This window comes from Lottia gigantea (genome assembly GCF_000327385.1).
Source record: "Lottia gigantea unplaced genomic scaffold LOTGIsca_83, whole genome shotgun sequence".
NCBI lineage: Eukaryota > Metazoa > Mollusca > Gastropoda > Lottiidae > Lottia > Lottia gigantea.
In genome coordinates this window covers 719,322-742,522 of record NW_008710756.1, presented here as the reverse complement: position 1 = coordinate 742,522, position 23,201 = coordinate 719,322, and the positions used below count along the sequence as shown (strand labels likewise).

The window sequence follows — 23,201 nt, the reverse complement described above, 5'->3', positions numbered from 1 at the left end:
GAGCAAATTGACAATATACCATTTTCAACTGTATCAATAATCCCACCCGTACCCTTTCACTTCACATTTTCACGCCAATGAGGAGTGCTTTATATCTTTGTTGAACCGCAGTAACTTAGGGATTTACGACGATTGTTTACTAACGTGTATTACCAGAGTTCGTTGCTGGCGTAATAAAAAATGTCAGTTTCCTGCAGGATAGAACAATACCTCAGGATTGGACAATTCAAGTGTGGATTACAAATCCCTCGACACTTGAAAATGAGAAACTCCGCAAAACTTTAATGGGTGCACACTTAATAGAATTGCTCATCTTCATCTTCAAAGATGAAACGAACTTTAAGTCTTTTTAGTGAAGATGATAAAAAAAGGCTGTGAGTGTTTGTATATGGATGACCAACACCACTTCCGTTAACCTAAGACAAATTTATATTGTATCTCCAGTTAGCATCAGCGTTGCCGTATTGGAGGTGTCTAGCATTTGACAGTTCCGGTACTAGATTGTCTGTTTGGAACTGATACAAACCTGAAGGGTTGTTATTACGATCCCTGGAAGGATGGGCTGATTCGGCCAAAAGACATGTCTTAGAGCTGTCTTCAAACTTATAAAAGTGACATTTAATCAATGTTTCAGATTTACACGCATTAAAACAATCAGCGTCATTTCTTCCTTCTCTTTTAATTACCATTTGAGAATTATCGTTAAAACCTGAACGGGAGAAAATAAATATTTAAAGCTTATAATATTGTAACCGCTCAGTATGAGAATATTTAAGTAACAGAACATTAAGATTACTGTTAAAAAACAGTTTTTAAATAATTAGGTTAACTCGGGAACATAAAAATATTTAGAGTCAGTTGGCCGATATGATTGAAAATTTCCCTAAAAAAAATTCCACAGTTTTTAAGCCATGGTGATGCAAGTAAACTTCAGATCTTAGCCTTGAAATTAAATAACCGCACGTATAAGCTTAATGTTTAAAACCATCGTGTCCAAACCACACCCCCATTCGTTATATACTTTCTCGGTTAATAAGACCATGTCAAAATCCGTATTCGTAATATACGATGGTTTAAAACATGCTTTAAATGGAGAATTCAACAGTAGCAGAAAAGTTAGATGCCAAACGTCTTTTTAGTTGAACATACTTACCATTGTCGCCATTGATAGTGTTTGACATGAAAAATATAATGAACAATAAAGCACTCCACCGATACATACTGAGTCTTGATCCAGATAGCGATGGACTAATCTATGATAAAAAAGGATAATGGCAATTTAAGAATGCAGAGTACGCCTGATATTATAGCTCTTGTACTTGTAGGCTAATCTTGTCGAGGTCACCCTGACATTGTTAAAATGATCAGCACAGAAAATATTCCTATCATAAATATCAGCTTATTCAAATAAAAAAATATTGGTCCAGAGGCTACGAGGGTAAAACTTGACAGGATCGGGTCAAGCCGTAAGGTAAGTCAGTTAGGCAGGATGCCATGTGCGCCCAATACTTTGGTTTGGTTGGCCAGTTAGTAGTACATCCGCACTGTTACTCAGTTAACTCAGTAGGCTACTGACTAAGCCCATACAGTCATTCTAGGTCTACTAGGAGTGGCTTTAGTATAGTATTATCAACAGAGTACGTGTGTATCCATTTGTTTTATTCCATTGCATTGTCACATACTTGCGGCATCGGCATTGATTTCGAGGTTCAGCTTCACTGGCTCCAGTCAAAAACAGAGTCTCTTAACCGTTTTTTTTTTAACAATATTAGCTAAGTCTTTCCTCATTAAATAAAGGTAGCCAACGCTTTAAGTACTTACAATGTATTTGTTAATTAAAGAATTCTGAAAAGTGTACTTCTATGAACAATACGGTTCATTTTCTACAAGATTTGTAGGTAAGTAGAAAGCAGGAAGTAGAAAAATGGCGTAACCGAACAACGTGACGTCATTGTCGTTAGCCTAGCAACCATTCCTCCTCGAGAATAGGTTCGACAACAAGAAACACATGATAGCGACGTTGATATCAAAGGATGAAACCAGCCTGTTAAAATAAATAATTGAACGTACGTATCAGTGTGTGTAGTAGCCTATTAATGCGGTCAAAGCTGGGTCGTACATTGCGTTAATAAGCACGGAACCTACAACAGATGAACAGTGTGCGAACAGGTCGCAAACGCTGCGCTTCACTGTAACCCGCATTGACGAGAATAAAATCTGGCCGCTCAGTTTCACGATATTAACCTTTGAACATTTCAAAAATTTCTGTACGAAATGGCACGAACCCCTGCACCCATTCCATACTACTCGGGGAAGTTCACGAAGACTTCTTAAAGGTCTTTGTCAGTGTCTGTAAGGGCCTATTGATTTAGAAAGGATATGATAGAATTCAATTGCATAATATTAGCTTTATAACATGATCTAGAATTTCCATTGATCTCTTTTCGTTGAACAAGCGAGTGGGAGCCTGATGCTTAGTTGTTACTCCTGAAAATTGTTACTCCTGAAAACTGCTAAAAATACTATGTCTCTTGAAAACTGCTAAAAATACTATGTCTCTACCTGACAAAATATAACAAAGAAAAAAAATTCAATAGAATTTATTGTTCATTAACATAACAAATTTCTTACAAAATACGATTCACACTGGTTTTATAAAATTTTAATTTAGTTTGAATAACGTAACATTCATACGTATGTCTTATGTTGTCTTATCCAGCTTACTTGTTTTTGCCAATGTAACTCTATACTACCTCTTAAGATGACCAAAAACTATAAATAAATAGATAGATAAAATAAAATAAGTCTTTGTTCATCAATGGACTTAACTGATGTCAATAACTATACAACACAACATAATCCCTCTATAATCCAATAAACTAAATAATAATTCATTAAACTTTGTAAGTTTGAAACATGTTTAGAACCGTTTTTTCAATAATTATTTAGTTTAATCGTAATATATCATCTTATAAAGAGATTCTATTCTAGAGTCTTGGTAAATCAAACTGATGAATATACATGTACTGGTATACACTTGTTGACCATGTTTGAGACTTTAAATCATCAATTTCTTTAGCAATGACACAACTTCTTTTGACAAAGATTTATCAAAAACATGGACTTGATCAAAAGCAACCATTGATCTTTAAAGGTGCATGCCTTCACCAAGAACTATATTTCTTTTCACTGAATGTACTAATTAAGTCATGAAACATCAGTCTCTAGTCCAGTCCCTATTTGGTGGGTGTTTTCCGCACCTCTGAAGGTGTGGGTTTTCTAGCCATATTTATTTACCTCGAATCCACCTAACCCTGATGGTGGGCATCACCGCTACTTTTGTTTTGTAGTATCATGTGACCCTGTGACCCTTGATTGGGATGCCCAGGCCAGTAGCGGAGCCTCCCCTCGCAGACCCGAATGCAAGTTTCGGGCATGACTCTCCTTACTAGGTTAGAAATTCAGGCAACCTCAGATATCACCCCTCCTTTATAGAACGTCAACTTCTCTGCCACTGACCCAATCAGTCTTTGATGGCCAGGGGGAGATATGTTTTGTTTATGGGGATTATGAGGTTTTGATGGATTTGAAGTGCAGAAATATGTTTAATAGCATTGAACCTCTAGGGGCTGTTTTTCTCATTCTACTTCAGACAAAACCTGTCAAAATAGCCATCAAAGGCTGGAATAGAGGCAGATGTTTCAGACTAGCAGTTGCCAAGCAATAAATATTCACAATATCAAGGGCTGTAACTCTGTAAATATTTGTCTGATGATGCTCAGATTCAGTCTCATCAAACTTCTGGGGACGTCATATTTGACAACAACTGTGGCCTTAAACATTTTACATGCCACTTGCCCCAGAATAATGGTATATAAAGGGCTGTAACTCTATCAACATATTGGCTCATGCTCAAATTTGAACTCAGCTCAGATCTGATGGATATAGAGAATAGACTTACACTCTAAATTTAATAAACATATGACAAAATCTATGGCCTCCACCTTAAATATTACATATCCTTGGAACACGTCTTTCAGCTTTCGAAAAGTTGTGCTACAGCTGACACTTAGTGTTGATACCCACAAAAACTTTCCTTAAACAAACAGCCTATTATCACAAAATCTTGTCTAAGTAACATGTAATATCTGCAGTTTTTACCACAAGTCCTCATTTCACGAAGCCACCAGAACAGCTTAGACTCCGCCCACTTATATACAGTTATTAATCACCACAACAACCATCAAAATAACCTCCCTTCAATTGTTCTGGATATTTTTTGTCTGCATTGCAATTACCCCATGTAAACCTCAATACCACTTTGTTAGATACATACGACTCATTAAAAATTAAATTTCATTTATGACACACACTTCGTCGCTTTGTTGTTTGTGGGTAAAACATTGTCGGTGATATCAAAAGGATTGGTCAATATTCAGCAGTCAATCATTCTCACGGATCTAAGAATTTGTTTAAAGCCTACATTCAAACCACCATCAAAATCCGGGATTCCAATCAATATATTGTGGTAACTCAAGCTCATTAAAACATTGTATAATGTCACCTTCTTTTACCATTACTGAGTTATCATTTAAACATATACCACACTCTTTATCAGCTTTTATTGTCTGAACCTCATCTTTAAAATATTTTAATGTTTGAATCTGACCTGTAAGTAGAAAATCATAAGCATAGAGTGGGAATCATTGTCCATGGGAGGTAACTCCAATTATCAATCGACGCAGAATAGTTTCGTTTGTTGTGTTTTTCAAAAAGTCAGAATTTATATAGAGATGTTGACCATGGGGCTCAACTTAGAGATTAATCTGCATTTACAGATGAGGCAGTGTATGAGAATTTCTACATCCACAAAGGTTTTAATTTTGCACTTTTCAGCAAATTCTAAAACTTTCAGACTAAGGACATTTCTCTAGATTTTAGTGTAGGGTTTTCTAAAAATTTGATCAAAAATTTTTTCAACCTCTGAAAAAACAAGAATGCCCCTTTAACTAAATACTGTACATGTTGAGTACAATGAGAAGGCACTATATGTTTGTACACGATGAAATTTTAGGGAACTAAATTGATCGGCAATATCCTTACCTCTATACACTTCTTCATCATCCCTAATCAATTTAACTGGTTTAACTTTCTCTATAGCTCCTGTAGTACATAAACATCCTGCAACTTTCACTTTCTTATGACCATCTTTAAATTGAAATACTTTCTTAACTGTAGCTTGACCTGTAAAATAGGATAATATGAACATTTATCCTTCAAATATAATACAATATATAATCAGGAAGTTGAAAGCAACCAATTTAGACCAATCATGATCAATATTTGCAGTTCTGTCATACTCCATAACAATACTGATCAGTATTTGCGGTTCTGTCATACTCCATAACAATCATGATCAGTATTTGCAATTCTGTCATACTCCATAACAATACTGATCAGTATTTGCAATTCTGTCATACTCCATAACAATCATGATCAGTATTTGTGGTTCTCTTGTACTCCCTACCAATCATGATCAGTATTTGTGGTTCTCTTGTACTCCACACCAATCATGATCAGTATTTTTGGTTCTGTGTACTCCATAACAATCATGATCAATATTTTTGGTTCTGTTTACTCCATAACAATCATGATCGGTATTTTTGGTTCTATGTACTTCATACCAATCAAGATCAGTATGTTTGGTTCTGTCATACTCCACATCAATCATGATCAGTATTTTTGGTTCTGTTTCATACCAATCATGATCAATATTTTTTGTTCTGTGTATGCCACACCAATCATGATCAGTATTTTTGGTTCTGTGTATTCCATGCCAATCAGTTGGCTTATATTGTGGATTCAGAACATTTATCATTAATGATAAGTAGTTATCAGTAAAACTTCTTTTGATATTAAAATGATAAACAAAAAATATAAACCTATAGTTTCTTCTTCTTTTATAACAGGTAATCTTTCATTGAGTCTTTCTAACAGATCATCAAATAACTTATAAATAACTTGATGGACTGATAAAGGCACTGATAACTGATTAGCTATATATTGTATGGCAGCTGGTACAGTAACATTGAAACCATACACAATTCCTGTAATATACATACACAATTCCTGTAATATACATACACAATTCCTGTAATATAGACACCATGTAAGTTTAACATTGTTTGAAGAACATTTCAAATGTAAATTTGAGGACTTTTAAAGATGGGTTTCCTTATTTCTTAGTGTAAAATTAAGCAAACTATTTGATTGATTGATTGATATCATATATTCTTAATCATATCATTATGTTCTTATTGCATATAATTAAGAGTTTTAACCAATCATAAATGTTCATGTACGTACAGTCTGGATAAACAAATCAGTCACTCATTGGAATTCTGCTGGTAATTCTCTTCTAATTTAGCTAATTATGAATTAATTATGGACATGTGAGACAAACTAGTATTTGTTTGACTATAAGTCATTAGAACACCTCTACTTTATATTTATATAAATATTAGCATAAGGGAACCCATCTTCAACGATAAAATTCAAGGCCTTTTCAATGGAAAATTCAAAGACTTTTTAAGGAAAAATTCGAGACTTTTTAAAGTTATAAATAACTTTTTGCACGAGTAAGAAAGGCCAGGCCATTTGCAAAACTAGTTAGTTTTATAGCCTTTTGAGGTGTCTGTGTTTTGCAAACCAAAAGATGTATCATTTTAATATAATACAGGATGGTTACCATACAAATTGTCTTGATTATGCGATCAATAAGTAAAGCGTTTTGGGTTACAAAGTCAAACATTTTCTAAACAGAATATTGTCAAAGATATTCTGCACATCTGAATGAAACATCAAAAGTATAATGTATAAACTAAGTTCTGAGGTAGCACAATCATCAGAAATTGATTTCAAGTTGCTATTATACTTTAGCCATATAATTTCTTATTTCTTAGTATTACCGGTAGTAACAGTTAATACAAATTAAAAGGAAAACCATACCATTAAAAGCATGGGCTCTCTCTACATCAAGTTCTGTAACATCTCCTACACCTTCATGTAAGATATTCAAACGACATTTAGTAGATTGGTATGTTTGTAATAAATCTAGTATTGTTTGTAAAGAACCATGAACATCACCTGAAATAAAAATATAGTTCACATTGACACTAACAGTAATACATCTATCTATCATATTTATCCATATTCATCTCTATAGCCACAGACTCATCTCTATAGCCGCATTTTCCACCATATAACCAGACTCAACTCTACAGTCACATACTCTACTCTATAGACACAGACTTCAACTCTATAGCCACAGACTTGATCTCTATAGCGAAGGATTTTATCAATATAGTACATTTTCCACTCTACAGCCACATACTCCACACTGTAGCCACATACTCTACTCTATAGCCACATACTCCACACTGTGGCCACATATTCTACTCTATAGCCACAAACTTCAACTCTATAGCCACAGACTTCATTACTGTAGCCACATGCTCTACTCTATAGCCACATACTCTGCACTGTAGCCACATGCTCTACTCTATAGCCACATACTCCACACTGTAGCCACATACTCTACTCTATAGACACGGATTCAACTCTTGCCACTATGATGGCCACAAAAGAACTGTATAAGACTTAGACATGCCAAAGAAATGAATTACCTTTTAAAACAAGTGAAAGTTCAGGTCCTTCATATGAATCTACCACAATCTCTCTCATAGTCTCATGATGTCTGGCCTTATTAAAACCTCTTGCTTTGATATCAGCAATGACAGCTCGATGTCTTATATCATGTTCCAATCTTTTCATATTTATAACAGGCTGTTCTTCATCCCCTTTTATATCTAGCTCTTTCTTCAGTCGATATTCCACAACTTCTTCAGCTTTTTTCTGAAAAATAACAGGTAGCCTGTTCCTATCACTATCATGTTGCCATAGAAACTAGAGTTGAGTTGTTGAGTTGAGTTGTACTTCAGTGATCACTTGGTGGTTTATACTAAAAATGGCCACTGGTTTACTTAAGAGATTTTAGGAACTTCTTCACTCTTAATACCAAAAGTTCACAGATATCTTATTCCTCAGTACCATCTTGTAAGGATCTTTGAAGTAGATATCTTTTCCAAGCTATCACCTCTGATAATGACATGCTTTCGAAAACAGAAAACCAGGATAAAAAAAATGAAAATATCATCTTAATCTATGTCCACCAGGACATCAAGCCACCATGGCTTTTGTAAACCAAATACAGAGACCCAAGAGGCTCTAATATTAAAACAAAGAGGTTTCCAGAGCAACCAATCAATTAGGTTTCAAAATTTTATTCAGAGATATATTGTCAAAATACCTTAGATTCCACTTGTAATATCTCATCTCCAGCAGACGGTAAATTTTTCCAACCACTTATCTCTACAGGTATTGATGGTGATACTTCCATCATCAGTTTACCACTTTCATCTAACATACTTCGTACCTACATAAAAATAAACAAAATTAACATAACTATTCTATTGTCATCCAGATACAGTCTAAACACCAGTCCATTATATTTCCAAGGGTATTGGACAATCTAAAATGAAAATTGTATACATGTGTAGTTTCACATGAGAGATTAAGATGGCTCTTACTTCAAAGAAAGCTATATAAGAGCATGATCGATGGGTCACACTAATACCTATCCTCCTCCCCATGTAATTGCATTGCATTGTTATAAAAGAGTTATGTATAGTTACTTACTTTTGCATATGTAGTCCCAGCAACGAGAAAACTTCCTTTCTTTAATGTACCTCGCTGTATTAATGCAGTGGCAACTTTCCTGAAATTTGTATTTATTGTATCTTAAAACAACAATAAAATAGCCATTTAATATCTACTCACAACCTGTTATACCCAATTGATTATCATTATATTATTTGGGCCTTTCATTCTATAGAAATCATACTAAATAAAGGAGTATGATAGAAACAATCTGATTGGCTAGTTCTGCTACAGATAATTTGTATATTAACCAATAGGAAACTTCTATTTATGATTTATAAATCCAGAAAGAATGCTTCATAAATCATAAATAGAAATTTCCTATTGGTTAATATACAAATTATCTGAAGCAAAACTAACCAATCAGATGGTGTCTATCATACTCCTTTATATAAGTATTATCAAGGGCGATCAGAATTAGTAAGCCATCAGTCTGGTTATCAAATGGTGAACAACTTCATGTCCAGTGATAAAAACTCAACACCTACCCTCTAACTGGTATTGTTTTTGACTCAATGACTCTACCTTCCACTAATCCAACAGGATCACATTTTAAATCTAATATCTCAGATAAGGCCACAATAGCTTCTTGTAATTGATCAACATTGGTTCCCTTAAACAGCAAATAAAACATTTCAAAGTAGAGCTGGGTGATATATACCAATATATACTGGTACAGGAATCATATTGTTAGTAATATCGTCTGATTAAAAACTACTGAAATATCAGCATATTGTGATATATGGTAGTTTACTAGTTATCATGATATATGGTCAAATTTTTATCCAGAGGATATCATCACAATTTTAACTTAATATTTGAAACAGATGTATCATGATATACTAATACTCAATATAATGATATCAACTTTATCCTATTTCAAAGCTCAATCCAGAAAGTCTAATAAAATACACATAAACTTGAGTTTTACATTCTACTGTTGTTTACCACATTTGCTTGAAATTTATTTTCATTAGAGCAATATAACACATATTTTATGGGCTACAAACAGGTTCCAATGTATCTTTTGAACCCACAGATCTGCATGAGAAACCCTTCTTATCATATTTGGTGTGTGAAAGTCTGAAAGAAAGGATCCTCAGTGACCCTAATAACCTTCTATGATAAACAGTTTGAAGGACCCAATAATTACCTTCAATGCTGATATAGGTACAACTTGTATATCACCACCAAATTCTTCTGTTACAATTTCTTGTTCTAATAACTTTTTCGTGGTTCTTTTCTGTAAATAAACACAAAATATAATGTAAGTGACAGACAATCATAATTTTTCTCCTCCAGATCACACCATCGCAAGTATTTTTACGCCCAATCATAAACGGATGCATGTAGTGAATTTTGAGAGCATACTCTGTACAAAATGACAGAAGCAACGTAATAAATAATCATGATGATGGTATTTACATGCCAAATAATCCACCGAAAAGATCAAACATTTTTCATGCAGGCAATTTGTCATTGACTTAGAAGAAAATAAGATTGTGTTAGACTCAAAAAAAAGATCATCATTCTACATTGTTTAAAACCTACCAAATCAAAATCATGTTTATCCATTTTATTTACAGCAACAATAATGGGAACTGAAAAGGCAAAATAAGAAAATATATCAGAGCCATTCAAACAAATATTGTAACTAGATATAACCTTCACATTCGTGAACATTGCTTTAACCCTGTGCCAGTGCCTTCTGTTGGATAGTAAATTGTTACCTTTCAACCACCCTAATCTTTCATATCTACTTGACATATACTAAAAAAAAAAGGTATTCAAATTTCATCTTAATGATTTCATCTAGATGATTATAATCTGAAAGAGTATCTGTCAAATGACCAACCTACCTCCAGCACTTCGAGCATGATTAATAGATTCTACAGTTTGCTCCATAACTCCATCATCACCAGCTACCACTAATACAATAATATCTGTAACTTCAGCACCACGAGCTCTCATTGCACTAAATGCAGCATGACCAGGTGTGTCTAAGAAGGTAATCTGCTCTCCAGATTCCAATTTCACTGTAAAAACAAAACCAGATAGTTTGATGGACATGATAACATATGACAGGCGATAAAAATCATAATAGCCAAAGAATAAAACTATAAGACACAGATGTGCCTATTGTAGAACTTCAATAAATCTGCTTGTGCATTCCAAGTTCAAATAAATAAACAAAGGGGTCCATGTAAATCACTCACAATCGAAGGGAGATAGAGGGGCATTAAAATTTGGGCATATAAAAACTGAAGTGTCTACCTCTCCTTCAAGGTGATTTAATAATTGAAGACAGTCATATAACACATACCATAAGCTGTCTAAGAATATTTTACTAGTTTAAATAACAGAAATCTATTCCTTTTTAACTTCAGATCAAGTTACCATACAAGTATCTTGACAAAGTCAGTTAAAGTAACTATATAAAGAATTTCATAGAAATTACCAGAAAAAGCACCAATATGTTGAGTGATACCACCAAATTCTTGATCCACAACATTGGATTTCCTTAGATAATCTAATAGAGTTGTCTTCCCATGGTCAACATGTCCCATGATAGTAACTACTGGTGATTTTTTGACAAGATTTTTAGGATCTGGTGGAGGTCTGTAACAATATACTTATAATATTATACACACAGCTTTATGGAACAACAATCAACAACAATGTTACTTTGACTAGTCCCCCCTGACGTCCTCAGTTACAAAACAATTTGCCTATTAAACTGTATTTACCTATCACTTATTATAATATGTGCAAGAGAACAACGAGGGGAAACACGTCAAAACGTTGCTTAAACTTTAACCAGTGATTGTCGTTCCTTAAACTGTATCTATATATCATACTAACAATTGCTAAATTCTATTTTAAGACAATATAACATCGCCTCATTTAAAGGGATTAGGACAAGGTTTTCTAAATTTTGTATGTGTATCAGGGACACCGATCTTCAATTCCACTGAAACCAAGTGGTTGATGACGTCACTTATCGCAAAGGGCCTTATGTGATAAAGCATATTTTTTAAAAAATGGATAGTGCAAATTGATCATACTAGTGTAAATTGATCATACCAGTGTCCCAGATATACATTAATAATTTACTATCTCTTTATATCAGATATATACCAATATCATGTTATATTAATGATAAACATTTCTAAACCTTTCATGTAGGAAAATTAACATTTCTGTCTCTTCATTTGGTTGGACTTAAAAGTTGCTTAATTCAAATGTAATATTATCAGATTATAATGATTATGAAGAAACTCACTGTTTTTTAATATCAGTTAACTTGGTTTTCTGGACGATTTTCTTGTTAGGAGGATTTATAACATCAAATTTAAATCCTACCAATTTAACAGCTTTCTTTATGATTTTTATATCATCTATCACTGAAGAAAGAAAAAAAATAATTGGCAATTTTCTTGAACTTGAAAATGAAAATGAAATTTCTAGTTTGAGGTACATTTAAGAAATTATGTAATTTTCATTCTTCTGAAGACTACTTACATATATTCAAGACTCAAATCAACACCGGCAAATACTGCTTTTTAAAATAACACTCGCATAAAGAGTCTACTTGTAAGTATATACGTATATATATATACTAGAATCAAGATGCACGAAAATCACTTACCTGAATTCCAATTCAAGTATTTATCAGCATTATCAATTTCCATCATCATTATTAACATTTCCTCTAAAATTAACAAAAACTTAATTTATAAAAAGAAAATAGAGCCATATACTGTACTCATGTTATTATTTCATGCCTTTGAAGTTATCACTCGATCTTAAAGAGGTTGTAAAGAGGTTTTCTAAACTTTGTATATGATTCAGGGACATTGATAGCATTGTTTTCCATTTTCTGTCTGATGTTTTTGGTTCCTGAATTTATAGAAATACTTATCAGTAAATAATGACATGGTTACAAAAGTTGCTGATAACACCTCAAAGCCTTTGCAATAGTTATGCCATTTTAGTGGAATTGCAGGAACCACACGTGGGATTGAAATTTGGAAGGGTGCAAATTGATGCTATCAGTGTCCTTGATACATATAAGATTTAAGCATTTTTGGTATTAATAAAGGATCCAGATTGTGTAAACTGCCATCATATATTAACTATGTGCTGTGCTATAGGCTATTAAAAATATTACGACAAAAAATATCTGTAATAGTTTGTATGACTACTATTCTACTATGTGAGGTTTTATAGCACAGTCGGTTAGAGTGGTGGTCTTTTGCATGATGTCATTAGCTTGATTATGTCGAACAAACAGTGTCTTTGGGTTCCCATTTCAATAGACATGTAAGTCCAATGAGCTTAAATAAGTCATCTTCACTCCAGTCAACATAGCTGTCAATGGGTAGGCCTAAGGACAATACGGAAAAGATCAATGCCAAGAGGATTGACTAAGGACCAGCTGGTAGACAGAATCCTTTATTGTGAAAATAGGTTGTTATCCTCGTATAACATAGTTGCTAATTTGTTTGTTTCTTTCTTTTGGCTATAATATATATATCAGGAAATGTCAACAAAATTAAATGAACACAAATTGAAAGTTTAAGTCTCAGATTCAAAGTCTGTATTCGCAGAAGAATTGCTAATATATTGTGATCTACAGTACCTTGATTTTTCTTCAATACCCTGCCAAGCTCTTCTACCATCATATTTTGATATATATTAACAACAGGTATTTCTACTTTTGGTTTCATGGGTTTTGTGTACGCTTTCAATGGCTGTAAAATAATGTATAGACTAAAATTTATACAGTAATGTCTCACATTGATATTTTCAGAGAAAGTATATTTCAAATACCGGTACTGCTACATTTTTTTAAAAATTTGAAAACTAAGCATATTTAACATAATCAGAATTTGAAATTTGAAAATTTTTCTGGCCACTCACAGACAACACAATAATGAAAAAGTGTCCCTGAGGGACATAAAATAACATATGTCAACATCCAATATCAATATAAACTAAATCTTCGTAGGCTTACCGGGAATTTTCTCAAGTTATATTTACATCTAATAGAAGTTGTTGAAAACTGTCTGTTACATTCTTGACTATGGTGGATCAATGTATTTTGATGCATGGATTGACTGTTAACGAAACCATAAGGGAGCTGACTACATACTGATATACATTGCTGTCGGAATTTCCACAATTTAGTCAATGCCAATGAGAGTTTTGAATTCATATTTCAAATATGTTATTGTTATCAATCAGCAGTCAACTATATAATTATTAAATGAAGAAAGTTTTTCATTTTAGTTCACAAAGAAAAAAAAGTTGTGAACCCTGAAAAAAGAGATAAAACATCATTAAGTTTGCAGTAAGAAAAGGAATATACCAGAACTGTGTTATAGAAATAATGGGTTAAAATGGAAATGTTCTGAAAATAAAGGTGTCAAATGTTTCACCTGTGGTTGTGGATTATATCAATATTTTTCTAACCTCAGCCCTCAAGAGGATTCTTCCAAGACACAATTTTGCCTAGCTGACAACAATCCAACACTGTCATTAGCATTGCAGGGACTACAATAGCATAAATGTGTTGAGTAGGTAACTCGAAACAACTTCGGCTACTGACGACAGACCGTTAACATTTTTATACATCAATTTAATAGATTGATAATGATTGAGAAATAGGCCTATTTGTCTTATATGCTATCATTCTGTAATAATTAAACAAAAAGGTTTTCAATTAAAATGCGTTGAAATGGGGAGGAGAAGGGTTATCGATCCAAATTAATACAGCTTATGTTGAAATTCACTGTTTCATAGAATCATACCTTGGAACTTAGGCATACAGGTTTTCACAATTGTTTCTTCAAGACCCGTGGTCTTGTAGAACTACCTAGGTTTTGAAGGGCGCTGACATATTGGTTTCGTACAAAGAACTAATTTGCAAAGTCAGAATATGAAACGAAAATATTTCAAGGAAAACCTGATTGCGCTGGCTGGAATCTATTTTTTGAAACAAATTATTCCATCTGAGCAATGGTCTTGGCAATGTTTATGTCTCTAATTGAATGGATAAATTTTGTCAAGGCTGTCAAGGGATCGTAGCCATCCCTAGCCTGATTGTTTGGAGGGGCACAGCATGGAGGGGCAATGATGTTTAGTTGCAGTAATGGAATTGGTCGGTTGTAAGAATTTTTTCTTTCCCTCCTGTAGCTGAGGGCCTGCTGGTCAGGGACCATAACAGTGGTATTGTCCCTTTTTCAAGATCAACCCATAGAACTATAATATTACAGTTGTATGATCAACCCCTTCTATATGCTGATATTCTTTTCACTATTCACCTTAAATGATTTTATCTCAGTGGTTTCCTTATCAATAATGTAGAAAAGAAACAAATTATATATATATGATATAATCGATTGAAGGGTTTTGGGATTGTTGCCACCAAATGCGTCAAATTTAGATGGAAGACACGGTACAGACTATCCTACAGCTGATGTTATCTGATCTTGATGAAATTTGGTATGCCCCTATATGCATGTATATATTGATGAAGTCTCGGTCAAGTCCGAAGTTGGTAACAATCGGATGAATGGTTTCAGAGTTATTGCCCTTAACTTAATAAAAATTCGTCAAATTTGTTATGTAGACATGATACAGACTACAATTGTTATCTGATCTTGATGAAACTTGGTAGGGGTGTATCATAATATTATAGTAAATAGATGATATAAGGAATTGCGCGTAATTAATGAAATTTAACAATAACCTGTACCTAGATATATGGACGCGCTCCTAAAAGAAATGTGTCTAAATTAAAAATGATTATGCCCAAATTGACTGCATAAATTATCAGTAGACTAGCTCGCTACAAAATCAAACTCCAACGTCCGGAAAAACCAACAAAACAATGATACAAATAGTAAAACTGACGACCTATGATTATGAAAAATAAGAAAAATCAATATATATTTTAAAGTTAGGAAAACTTGTTTGCCTGCTTCTAACAGGAAAGAGGGTGGTGGACAATTATTTGGAAAGGGGGCGAAACCAGGCCACCCCCCCCCCCCCCCCCCCTAAACACACACTCCCACTTTCAAAAAAATAAAATGAATGGAGTTTTACGTCCTACTTTTCTGCACCATGCATGGGTTAATGAAGACGGGCAACGTCATGCAGGGTGCAATGAGGGAAATATTACCAGGACAACGGCATTAACCTACTCTTTTTCGATTTCCAACTGTCGAAAAATCCGAAGGTAGGCCTATCATCTCGGAGAACCCTAGCTGGACCTTCAGGTTAGCGAGCAAGCGTCTAACACACACACTCTCAGATTTCTTATTATTTTACAAAAAAACACATAATTGTTAACGATCAATTCCAATTCGAATTTCGAAAACATGGGTGTTTGGGCAAAGTTGGGCCATCGCCACTGCAATGTTCGAAAAAAAAGAAGGTGTAGATTGTTTATTGTGCGTAAAAGTGGAATGAGCCAAGTCCACTCCTTACTTCAATATATCAGATACAGCCGACAGAACTATTTCAATCCCTTGAAAATCAAACTGAGTTCACGATTTGCCAATAAATAAATAGCTGCGATGGAAATATATTCGTTCAGTGTTGTATGAGCTATCATAATGTGCGCGTGATATGAAAGTATTGTAAAACTGTAGAGAGTATTATATTGCTAGTGATGGCGTTTAAACCTGGATATCTTTACAAATATGGGTCTTTCACGATTTAAAAGTTTTAATACATGTGTAGAATATATTTGGATAATGGTTGTGATTTTTTAAATAGTATATATTTTGTTATTGGAATTAAAAACTAAGATAAAGAAATTATGTATCGGCCGAAATGTCAACAAATTTACGACGCTCACTTCCGGGATTATCAAAATAATAATACGCATGCGTTGAAAGGATTAAAGAAAATGGCGGATAAGCCGTCAAAAAATTCCGGATCGGGGATAAAACCCGTTCCTATGAAATTATTTGCAACCTGGGAGGTTGAAAAAAGTTCCCCAAGCTGCATTCCCAGGTAGGTTATTGTGCTTGTTATGTTTTCATATGCGCACGCACCAAATTAATGCGTTGATTCACCAAATAAACAAATGTTTTTGTGATGTCTCGACACTTTCTCGATCATCAAGACGCAATTTTCTTTTGAAGACACAGTATTTTCCGTCAATCAATGACAGATGCTTACGATATGAACATTATCATTGATAAATTGCTTTTTCGAAATTATTGTGGTCCATTTCAGTGTGCTTTGGACAATTTTCTATGCCTACTATATTTGTTGCCCACTGTCAATGCTGATATTTGATAACTAATAATATTTTTGATAGTTAATATGGTCATTGTCATCCTGTTTCACTTAGACATAATTTGAATATGAGTATGATAATAGGCCTGATGTCATGGTTTACTATGTCACATTAAAATATCAACTCATTGTCATCTCATTGACCTATGCTTTGTTGGATTAATAATTATAAGGGTAGCACAGTTGCTAATTTCACTAAAAGTTGTATGCGCCATTTGGGGCTTGGGGGTGATTTGGGTCTTGAATAAGCCCAGCTTATATATGTAAATAATCTTCTGAAGTTCTGTACTAGAAATGCATGAAAGTCTCATGATTCCTTCAAAAAATATCTCAAACTAGGAATTTCTTTTCCTTTTTCTATGCAGTAGATGTGTTTTCTATTTATGGCAGTCTCTAGAAAAGGCAGTTTGTCTATTTAACTTGGACACACATGTATTTGAAGGCTCAAGTTAAGTTGAATTAATGTCAGATAGGCTTGATATTTTCATCAAATTAGCAATTTTGAAGGCTCGTCATTTAGTAACCTTTTGAATCTCATACCAACATAATAGGTTGATAAGCCTGTGATATTAGCAGTTCACTTATCTTTTGTCAGATGAATTGTAGTTATAGTAAGCCTACATGTACTGTCATTTAACATCCCCATTCATGGAACTCTATTATTTACAGGTTGTGTAGTTTAACATTAAATAGATTGGTTGTGAACAAAGCTCTAGAAAATGATCTGGCTTCAGTCATCATTGCTGTTAAAATGCAGGTAAGGTTAATATCATTGAATCTGTATTAATTGTGAACTAAGCTGAAAAAGCAACTAAAGCCATTCTTTAACTTAACAGGCAAAAAAAAAATGATGATGTGTTTTTTTCCATCCGCGAACTGTGCTCATTTGAAATGCTAATATTTTTTATTGTAATAAAGAATTGATATGGCCCAAATCATACCCTCTAGTCTAAGTCACCCTGTTTTACAATCTAAAGGATGATGATTTATACCAAATTATTTTCTTCAATGATTTTTATCATCTTTTGGACTCTAAGAAATGTTGTTTTGATAGATACATGTGTAAGCTTACAATCTTGTGATTTTATGTTTTTATATAAAGTCATTTGATATTATAAGTAATAAATTATTGTTTATTTTTTTCAGAATTCTAAGAGAGTATTGCGATCAAATGAAATTATTGTTCCACCAGGAGGTTCGTTAGACACAGAATTAGATTTATCTTTTTCTCTACAGGTAAACTATTAAGCTTATTAAATATTTAAAGTTGAAAAGACACTTTTGTATTGATCTATACCACACTAGACAACATCATGCAGTGCTCAATGAGGACAGTTTTGTGAAGAGCTTGGCCCTTTTAGAAGAGTCCCTAATACTTTTCTGATAGAAATGTCAGAGATTAAAGCACATATTGGGTAGTTGAGATTTGTGTGCAGGGTTCGCACAGCCGTAAAAAACCCTTGAATTCCGTCCGTTGCCTTGAAAAACCTTGATTTCAAAAAAAGTCTTTGAAAACACCATAAAAAACCATTTTCTCTTGAAAAGTCCTTGAATTTTGAGTTGAATCAGAATTTTGTATATTTTTATCATTAACCCCATTGACAAATATTAACTATCTTTATTGATTTCACAGTTCAGAAGTTAGGTACATGTGTATTCTGTTAGACTGATATCCTTGAAAAGTCCTTGAATTTCAAAGCCCAGAGTCCTTGAAGAGTCTTTGAATTTTTGAGGCAAAGTGCTGTATGAACCTTGTGTGTGTATAAGATCATATATGAAAGCTAATTATGAAGAAAGGGCATGGAGAGAAACATTTCTGAAGCATCTGTCACACATAAATGTCAAATGCAGAATAAACAACACATTTTAATCAGAAAGCAACATTCTGTTATGTTTTAGTAAATGTGTGAGATGAATTTTAAGCCTTTAATGAGCTTAATTTTCATGTCAAGAATGGCCCTCCCCCTTAATATGCTACTGAATGTAACAATTTTTTCTGTTCTTATTTTTTTCAGTATCCACATTTTTTCAAAAGAGATGTGAATAAATTGCAGATTATGTTACAAAGACGTAAAAAATATAAAAATCGGACCATACTAGGATTTAAAACATTAGCTCTAGGACAAGTGAATATGTCACAGGTAAGCTCAGTTTCTTTTCAACATTAAAGGTGGTGTGATTGTTATAAAAGAACGCCATTTTCAGCGGTCAATTTTACCTTGGTGAATTGTTCAGTGTGCTAATGGGTCATTCCATGTCAAATCACCCAATGAGGTAAACCGTACCCCCTTTGATTTTGATATGCTTATTTGGGCTGAAAAAGCTGATATTCAACATTTTAGCTTCATCGGACAAATGGTTCCTGAGGTATGGCCCACTCAATTTGGGGGATTTTGGCCATAATGGGCGTGACCACCATTATTCAAATGACCATAGCTCAGTAACCGATAGGTCAAAATTGCTGAAATAAGTGTTTCTAGAAAGGGAATTGGACAGGGATTCCAAATCTGTCCTTTTTTTTGGACATAGGAGTGTTTTAACGATTGATGACCTTGGATATGCACTTTGACCTCGAATTTGACTTTGTAGCCCTCGTGACCTTGAGATGACTCATAAAAAATTTGGAGGTATAATATCGTAACTAAGCCTGGAAAATCAAGTTGAATATCCACAGATGAGGCTTAAAATCAGTGTCTTTGCATGTAAAGCTGTATTATGTTCATGGATAGGTTCTGGGGATACATAGTAACCTGCTGCAGACTTACTTAAAAATAGCAAACTGTGATTCAAATAGTCATCCTCTTTGAATCAGTCTGATCATATACTTATTAGGTTTTAATGAAGGTTTTCAAACTATATCGTCATCAGTGGGTACGGTTTACTTTTTACTTTATTTTGGGTGATTTGAATGGAATGGAATGGAATGGAATGACCCTAATCAGTTATAGTACTCATAGTTTACCATCATGAAGTATATCATTTTCATTTTTATAATTAATGGATTTTTGTCAGGTAGTCAAGTGTAACTGATTAGTATTTATAATGTAAAAAATACTTAACACAGCATCATACTGATTTGCACCATTCCAATTTGCGTCTGATATCTGTGGTTGTTGGTTTCAAATACACATAGAAAGTGAAGAATTTACAATACCTTTAAGGGTCATTGCAAAAAGGCCAAAGGGTCAGTGTCCTATAAATGTGGTAATAACTTACAGCTGACTTACTTTAACCTGTATAATAATGAACTGACATGTAGGTAATTCCAGGCTTTTCTTTTCCTCATTAATGAAAAAAACATAGAAAGAAATTCAATATGTTTCATTGTTATTAATGAGATCAGGGCTAGCACATTTATGAGATTTTTTATGTTGGATGGAATGCTTATTTTTTGGTAGACTGCTCCATTTGTTATTCATGATTTGAGGAAATTGTTATGTATTGAATTTTTTCTTGGTCACTAAAATATCCAGCCAATCAAATGATGTGTTCAATAGAACATTTCTTTATAAGACCCACATAAAATTGTGATTGATCACTCAGGAAAGGCTCATCAAAATCAGAAAATTTCTGAAAAAAAAGTATGACTAAAGGTTGAATAAGCTTATTCTATACAGATAATGCCAAATGATCTAATCTAAACAAAGGTGCCCATTGACACATGTTACATTGCTTGGAAAGCCATCTTTTGATATTATGAATTGAACCGTATGCATCAATAAACATGAAACAATTAACACATACTGATCACAGTAATGAATATTTATATTATTATACTATGATACAAATATAACCTGAGGAATTACAGATTAAGAAAATGCTTTTGATTAAGAATCTAGAAGATTTCTTAATCGGAATATTTGATTAATTACTTGATTTTTGGTTGCCTTTTTTGATTATCTATAGTACTTAATAGAAATTACCCATCCCTACTTGAAGAAATAAAGAGTTATTATGAAGACAAAATTTAACCTGTACCACTGTGGCAATAATTTATTACCACTATGGTAATGATAAGAGAAATAAAGAGTTATTATGAAGAAAATAAATAATAAGAGATATAAAGATTTATTATTATGAAGACAATAAATGTAACTTGTATCACTGTGGTAATAATAAAAGAAATAGGAGTTATTATAAGACAATAAATTTAACTTGTATCACTGTGGTATTATAATAAGAGAAATAAAGAGTTTTATAAAGACAATAACTATAACTTTTATCACTGTGGTAATAATAAAAGAAATAAGAGTTATTATAAGACAATAAATTTAACTTGTATCACTGTGGTATTATATTAAGAGAAATAAAGAGTTATTATAAAGACAATAACTATAACTTGTATCACTGTGGTAATAATAAGAGAAATAAAGAGTTATTAAAAAGTTAATAAATGTAACTTGTATCACTGTGGTATATTACCCAATACTAAGACTAATAATAATCATTTTAACATCTAGATCTTTTATAGAAAACAGATGTACCAAACAAAACACAACTCATCTTTTCATTTCCATTTATCTCAATCTTGTTTAGTTTTTGTCTGTTTCCTACAGATGTGAACTAATAAGCTTATAACTTCTATTCAGATCTGATTTCAAATTTGGATAAAAAATATTCTGTTTCAATGACTTAATTTTCTTGTTTTTTCAAGAAGCTTTGTTGACTTGGCCTTAATTGCCAGATATGTTTTCCAGTAGATACAATAAATTCCTAATTCATCTCGAAGAACTGATAGAGAAAAAGTTTTTATTAATTAAAAGCTGTGTGGCGACTCTTTATGTTTACATGAAAGGTCCCTCAACATTAGAAAACTGGTTACAGATTAAAAAACTCCATTTCATTTTAATCTCTTTTAAAACTTCATTGAAATACTAGATCTTATGTTAAGTTGTATAAAATCAACAAAGATAAAAATATAGGTTAGATTATAATATTATATCATTGTCTATGTGCTACCAGTACAGTGAAATATTACAATATCAATACAGCTCAGTAAACTTCTAATAACATAGACTCTTTTATTACCTGTAAAATAATTATTTTCATATCAATAATAATATAATATAGTAAATGATGTACTTGATGACTCTAGTCAATACTAGTTGATTATTATTAGATTGTATGAAATACCCAATTTTTATGCCTTGTGGCTGAACATAGATCATTGAGAATCACAAACCAGTTTAAGAAAAAAGTTCAAATTGGAGGCCTGTTTTCACTAATCATTTTGCTTTATATGCACCTGTAGTTATTAGACGCAATTGCTTATGTTCCAAATATGATGAATGATGCTATCATCTCACAAATGCTTGTAAGAATGTTGATAATGGCCTTTTAAGTATGACAGTATGCTGATTTTTTATTCTGAATAGTATTATAATAACTGTCATTGAGGTAATCAGCTGGTATAGCAAATATTAAAGACACAGGTTTGCCATTTTCAGGTTTTGATTTGGGTCTTGATTATCATAGGTAAATAACCTTCAGAAGTACTAGAAATGTATGAAAATCACAAAATTCTTCAAAAATATCTCGAACTAGGAATTTAAAACCTTCTATCTCTTTCTATATGTATTTTCTAAATAAGGCATAGTCTCAAGAAAGGACATGTTGTATTTCTTACTTTCAAATAGATAATTCTGTACACACATGGATTTGAAGGCCCAAATTTGAGACTAAGGTACAATGCTTCAGTCTCATTGACTTAAATTTTGGAATAAACATCTTGCATTTAAATGAATGAAATAACTGCCTTAAAACCTGTACTAAAATGTATCCTATTTGATACTAGTTTTTATTAGCGGTAACTGTGTATTTTATCTTCAGGTATAAACTTCCCTATAGTCAACTAATGAGATCTGTCTTACTCTGAGTCATTTACTAGTAGGATTGTACTCTGATTCATTCATTCATTCAATTATTCATTCATCTACTGAGTTACACCTGGTTTCACTGTAACATCTTGACATTTCTATGATATATCTATAAAACATTCATCCATTCATTCATTCATTCATAATTTCTAGATATCAATTTTTTCATTTTATGATATCGGAAGTCAAAAAGATATATTGAGCCAGGTGTAAATTCATTTATTCAGCCAATAA

The 23,201-nt window shown here is 33.0% G+C and overlaps 3 protein-coding genes across 3 annotated transcripts in view; 1 reads left to right on the top strand and 2 right to left on the bottom strand.

Moving 5' to 3' along the window:
- Positions 1–4,496: 4,496 nt before the first annotated feature.
- Positions 4,497–11,399, bottom strand: LOTGIDRAFT_133278 (hypothetical protein; the record flags this gene model as incomplete). Its single annotated transcript, XM_009067542.1, has 12 exons — positions 4,497–4,669; positions 5,104–5,244; positions 5,943–6,107; positions 7,009–7,146; positions 7,686–7,914; positions 8,369–8,494; positions 8,758–8,836; positions 9,267–9,391; positions 9,932–10,021; positions 10,330–10,379; positions 10,638–10,814; positions 11,237–11,399. Coding segments are annotated over 12 exons (1,656 nt in total), but the record flags the coding sequence as incomplete, so codon positions are not given.
- LOTGIDRAFT_197221 (hypothetical protein) lies at positions 11,237–14,678 on the bottom strand (the record flags this gene model as incomplete). The annotated part of the gene is made up of 6 exons (XM_009067541.1): positions 14,592–14,678; positions 13,796–14,097; positions 13,421–13,532; positions 12,428–12,490; positions 12,062–12,182; positions 11,237–11,397 (listed from the first exon to the last, which is right to left on the bottom strand). Coding segments are annotated over exons 2-6 (657 nt in total), but the record flags the coding sequence as incomplete, so codon positions are not given.
- A 2,018-nt stretch (positions 14,679–16,696) lies between these two features.
- LOTGIDRAFT_169225 (hypothetical protein) overlaps positions 16,697–23,201 on the top strand; it is a gene marked incomplete at both ends in the record, with an annotated part of 40,944 nt that continues 34,439 nt past the window's right edge. The window contains 4 exons of the mRNA XM_009067540.1: positions 16,697–16,803; positions 17,761–17,848; positions 18,238–18,327; positions 19,107–19,232. Coding sequence (XP_009065788.1) covers positions 16,697–16,803; positions 17,761–17,848; positions 18,238–18,327; positions 19,107–19,232 — 411 coding nt within the window. The remainder of the gene's footprint in view (positions 16,804–17,760; positions 17,849–18,237; positions 18,328–19,106; positions 19,233–23,201) is intronic.